The sequence below is a fragment of the Elephantulus edwardii genome, unplaced genomic scaffold (assembly GCF_000299155.1).
Source record: "Elephantulus edwardii isolate Elephantulus edwardi_28Jun2011 unplaced genomic scaffold, EleEdw1.0 scaffold00120, whole genome shotgun sequence".
Taxonomy (NCBI): Eukaryota; Metazoa; Chordata; class Mammalia; order Macroscelidea; family Macroscelididae; genus Elephantulus; species Elephantulus edwardii.
Genome location: NW_006399870.1, coordinates 7,828,091 through 7,834,024, shown reverse-complemented (window position 1 = coordinate 7,834,024; position 5,934 = coordinate 7,828,091). Strand labels below are relative to the sequence as shown.

The following is a 5,934-nucleotide window of genomic DNA, read 5'->3' as shown; positions in this document are numbered from 1 at the left end:
GTGACAGCACCTAGCTTTTTAGATGTCAAGACAAGTTGCATGTCCGTGTGTGTGGAGTGAAAGCTTATGTGTGTGCTTGTATGGGTGCATGAGTGCGTGTATGTGTAAGAAGAGCAATTAAATGTAAGGAAGTGGGATTCTGTGGAGTTTGTGTTTGAATTTTGAGCCTGATATTTTCCAACTGTGAGCAGAAGAGACCTATGAGGAAATCATTGTTGGTGCTTCTTTCTTGCCCTGTTTAGGAGATTATTCTCTAAAAATGGAGAAAGAGGGGCAGAGCTCTTTGTGACTTCCACTGCCATTCTTTCTAGATAATAGACCCTCTACTTGACTGAGTCCTTCCTCTCCTGGGAGACAGTAAAGATGTATAAAGTCAGCACTTGCTGGTAAACTGGATCTATTTTAATCATTGACCAATCCCCCCACCCCTGCACCCCAACAATCACATAACAAAACAAAACCATCAAACTCATTTACTGCGAGTTGAAACTGACTTATGTGTGACATGTGGGTTTTCAAGAGGCTGCAAATTGACTACATGGGAGGACATTGTCTGTCTCACTCAGTGTGGCTTTAGGATTCAGATCACCAGAGGGATTAGCAGTGCTAATCTCCATGGCCTACACACTGAGAGCTAGTAAAAGTCTATTAAGATGTCATTGAGAAAGAAGCTTGTATCCAAGGAAATTGTGTGTAACTTACACTCCCCTCTTTATGTTTGCACTGCTGTATTAATCAAGTGCTTGGAAATTAAATCAGTTGCTCAAGTGCCATCAGCTCAGAAGAGCTTCCTGAAACAAATACCAAAGTTGTCAACACACCCACCATGCAATTGGCCTCTATCAGCTTGATCAGCTTTGTACTAAAGAGTATTCTAACAGATTCTACCATAACTAGAGCAGAGAGCTGATACCACTATACTCAGGCAAGTGGGCTTACGTCTTCCAATTGCAGAGCTAAGTGAGTGTGTTCAGGTATAGAAATGTTTTGTTACACTATTCTTATTAAGGAAAACCAATCCTGAGCAAATCCTGACATGTGCTTTCTTGAATAGCTTAGAAAAGTCTGAATGTTGACACCTTGGTGCATCAAATAGAAAATACTGCTCAAAGCTTTTCTGGGACTTTTCTGTTTCCCAAAAGGAGGTTCTTGTAAACACAGTCTCCTCTGGGAATAGCAAGTAAGTGATCATTAGCTTGGTATTTTGGTCCATCAGGTAACTGAGTCCTCTTTGGTAGAAAAGATACCACATTCCAAAGAGGTCATTGCACAAGGTATTGCTTTTCTATGTTGTTAGCCTATGATACCATTGGCTTTCACATGAGAAGCTGATGGGTAAATTGGAAGATGTTATGCCTGGTGATAGTAAAAGAGAAATGAATAGAATATGAACAACAAAATCTGATTAGAGAGTAGATAGTTGTGAGAAAATAAATAGAAAGAATATCAGATAATTACAGGGGAAGATTGGTAGACTAAATGTATTGCTAGAGAGGAAATAGGGAGATAGATAATTAGAATGACAGAAAAATTAAAAATTGAGTGAGTAGATAGCCATATAGTTACTTTGTTATATTGATAACATAAAAAATCAACCATATATCAATGATGTTTTGTGATTTGGTCTGCATTGTTTTACAGAGAGTCTCTATTTAAAGATGCCTTCTCTCATTTGGTTATAAGTTTCGCATTTTCAATTTTCACTTGTATGCTAAGCTCCGTACTTCTCATTTCTGCTGCTAGTGGAGGAAACAGGTAGACCTGAGTGGTTAGAGGAGATGACATGATTTTATATAGAGATCTATACATATGTATACTTAGGAGTGTGTGAGTGTGTGTGTGTGTGTGTGTGTGTGTGTGTGTGTATGCATTGAGATAACTTCCAAGAAAGAAATTATGTGAACCATAAAGCAATTAGATAGTAATAAAGTTGGTAAGGGGATATGTACACGATATTCAGGAAAACGTTCCACATCTTAGAAGATACAATTAGATGTAACTCTCACTGTGCACTACATCAGCCAAGATCCGTGGTTAGGGTATTTTGCATGAGGCACAGTTTTTGGATTTTGGGGTTTCTTTTTTTCTTCCTCAAAAGTAAATGGTTTGGTGTGGATGGGATTGATGGGAGTAGTGATGGGGAAAGAAGCAGGGAAGGGCCAAGGTAGCAGGAGCAGATTCCATTTTTTTAACACACCAATGAATTATTATCCTACACACACAGAACCCTGCCCACCCCTCCCTCAACCCAATTCATTCAAGCTGGAAAAATGTCAAATAAACAAACTAAAACAAAACAAGAACAGAAATAATTAAAAAAAGCTCAAACTAGTTTGCCTTCCACAGTATAAAGTCTGTGGTTTGGAGAAGCAGGTGTTGTTCAGATGACCAATGGTTTCTTATCAAAACTTGATGAAGAAGTGGGCAAAGAGGGTGCCTGCCAGCCAGAGACAAGCCAGTGCTCTAGAGGCAGAGTTTACACCATCAATCACTGCTCCGGGCCCTGTGTAGGGAGAGAAAGACAGACCATTAGCATTCACTGAAGTTTACACAACTATCCACTGACAAGCAGATGCATGGACATGCTTCCCTGTGAGCATTCTCCCATCTCTCACCTTGCCACATCCCCACCCTTCCACCTCCAAGTGTGAAGAACAGTAAGTGCTCAATAAAATACTCTTATAAACACTAATGGCCAGATCACTGGTGTCTTGAACATTATAGGATCTTCTGCAAATCTGGAACATGAAGAAGGAAAAAAAATGGAAGTGGAATACTGAACGGGGTTACTTTGGTGTGGGTCAAAATAGTTAGACAGCTGACAGGGTTAAATGTGGCACAATCTAGGTGTCATTTCATGAATTGTGATTCAATTGGGCTTGCACATTAGGTAAAGAAGGGGAAACAGAGGATAGAGAGGTTCCAGAGTGTCCATGTGAAAAAGAGAGGCAACAGGAGCCTAGATTCTAACATGATAGGCTTTTTCAAGCTTGCCTGTGTGACTTAGGTATTGCAGAGGCTGCCCTTGAAACAGCTGATAAAGAAGGTTTTAGCAACTAAAGAGTTTTGACAACTGTTATTGGGTTTTCTTCAGAGGTCACTGGTGTCTCAATGTACATGCTCAGTCCAAAACACCATCTACTTATTCTGCCTCAAGTGGTCCTCCCTGTATACTCTCTTGTCCTCTTCCCTTTTCCACAGATGTAATGTATCATCCACATTTAATTTGAATTAGGCCTATGGAATCACAAGGGCTGGTCCTCTCTCTCCATACAGTAAGTTTCCAAAAGACAGACAGTTTGAGTGTGATTTCCCTAGCCTGGTCAGAAAGCCCAGAGAAGGTGTATTAATGAGTTTTTTCATAGCATTTATTGGAAAGCCACAGAATAAAAAGTCTTACAAAATAGCATTAGACAGCGAAAAGGATGTGATCTTAAAGAAAGTAAAACTGATTACAGTCAAGAGATAAAAGTTGACCAGAGGCCATCCTATCTACCTACCAGTGCAGTTTTGCAATCAAGGCCAGCATGCTTCTTCTGTCACTCAGTCAGTGCATCCATGCTTCTCTTATGAGTACTTTGTCTATCTGTAAATCAGCATGATTGCTCTAAAAGAGGTGGTAATAAACAGGCAGCTCCCCTAACCTAAGTCAGTTAGCATGCTGTTCACCCAGTGATGTGAACCCATGCCTTACCAGAAGGATGCTAACATATTGCTAAGAAACATATAGACCTCTCCCTTCAGCAATGAGTAATAGCCATACTGGCACTATTTCTTCTGATTTTCAATATATTTCATGCTCTTATTAGCTAAGATCTCCTGTTTACTTGATTGCTTGAAGACCTGGTTCATACAGCTATTTATTTTGTTTTGGACTTCTACCACCAAGGTCAGGATTTCAGTATAATGCTATGGGTTTGTCCGAATCTTCAAATGTGTGTGAAAAGTAGCTCGACTCTAGGGCTTATGCTAACCCAGAAATAAGTTAAAGAAATCATACAGGACTACAGAGTGTACTGAGTTGGAAATGTTCCTGGTTGAGATTTAAGGCCATTTACCACATTGAGTAATTAATCTGAAAGATATGAATGAGTTTGATTTTTAAGTACATTTACAAACAAAGGGACAATAAATGTTTGTAAGGTCTTTTTAAAAAAAGCAAATTTCATGTATGTTCATAATATTCATGATAAATTACATATATACATTGACACATATTACATATGTGTGCGGCACATATATGACAAGTTATATGTGCACATATATGAATATATATATATATAATCACAAACTTTAGGCATGTTTCTAGGAGGGGCTATTCCTTGGAGAGGAACATGATGCTAGGAAGGGTGGAGAGTTGGCAAAGGAGAGGAAGACTCTGAATCAGGTGGATTGGCATGATGACTGCCACAATGGGCTCTTGTGTGTCAGGAAGTGTGAGGATGATGCAGGATAGAACAAGGATCAGATAATTTGTTCTCAGGGTCACTATGAGTCATGCTGGACTGGATGGCACCTAACAACAACAACAACATATATGACAAATTATATAAGGAAACTTTGGTGGCCTAGTGGTTAGGAGTTGCACTGACAATCTGAAGGAATAAAGTTTAAATCTACCAACCATTTGGAGGGAGAAAGATGGACACTCTCCCTCTAATTAATTTAATGCCTCTGAAAATCTACTGGAGGGTCAGCTAGAAGTTAGATCTCACTTGCAAGCACATAACAACAATATGTGTATATACATCCACATACATGTACATATGTGTATATTAAAGCAGTCCTTGCTCCATATCTAGTCAATCTGTACGCTAAGCAAATAATGTGAGAAGCTGGACTATGTGAAGAAGAATGTGCCATCAGCATTGGAAGAAGACTCATCAACAACCTACAATATGTACATGTCACAATTTTGCTGCTGAAAATGATAAGGACTTCAACATTTGATGCAAAAGATCAAAGAACACTGTTTTCAATATTAATTGTGTCTTGGACATCAGGAAAATAAAAATACTTACCACTGGATCAATAGGCAACATCATGATAGATGCTAAAAAGACTGAAGCTGTCAATGGTTTAGTCTTACATTGATTCACAATCAACACCTTTTGTAGAAGAAGTCAAGAAATTAAAGGAAGTGTAGCATTGAAAAAGTCTGCTATTAGGGATATCTCCAAAGTTCTAAAGAACATCAATTTAAAGACTAAAGTGCGCCTGATTTAACCCATAGTCTTGTCAATTACTTGCTATGCATCGTAAAGTTGGACAATGAATACAAACTATGGAGAAGAATTGATGTTTTTGAGTTGTGGTGTTGAAGAGTACTGAATATCCATTCCATGGACCGTCAAAAGACAAATTAATACATCTTTGAAAAAGTGTAGCCAGAATGCTCTATAGAGGCAAGGATGGTGGAATTTCATCAGACATACTTAGGACATATTATTAGAAAAGACCAGTCCTTGGAAAAAAGACAGACTTGGAAAGTTTGAGGGCCAGTGGAGATGAAAACTCTCAGCAAAAAGAATTGACACAGTGACTCTAGCAATGGGCTCAAGTATATCAGAGCTGATGAAGATAGCATAAGATAGGGCAAGGTTCAGATTTGTTATTCATAGTGTCACTACGAGTCATAGCCAACTTGACAGGAACCTAAAAATAACAACAACTATGTTGATGGTGATTTAATAAACAATTGGAGGACTAGCATATTCTCTCTAGAGAGGGAAATGTCCTTAATGTAGGAATCATATTTTTCCAAAGTTACCAGTGAAATTAGTGTTTCTGTGACTAGCAGACTGTCAGTACAAGGTCAGATACAGCTAAAGAAAGTAGAGGATCTATATCTATATCTATATCTATATCTATATCTATATCTATATCTATATCTATATCATCTATCTATCTCTATCTCTATCTCTATCTCTATCT

General features: G+C 38.5%; 1 protein-coding gene across 2 annotated transcripts in view; it reads right to left on the bottom strand.

Moving 5' to 3' along the window:
• Positions 1-2,110: 2,110 nt before the first annotated feature.
• The window catches only part of OPCML (opioid binding protein/cell adhesion molecule-like), a 1,241,366-nt gene continuing 1,237,542 nt past the window's right edge, over positions 2,111-5,934 (bottom strand). Inside the window, exon 7 of one of the 2 annotated variants that reach the window (XM_006892818.1) lies at positions 2,111-2,503. In XM_006892818.1, the coding sequence (XP_006892880.1) occupies positions 2,403-2,503 (101 nt within the window). In that variant the 3' untranslated portion in view covers positions 2,111-2,402. The remainder of the gene's footprint in view (positions 2,504-5,934) is intronic. The other variant, XM_006892819.1, reaches the window with a different exon arrangement.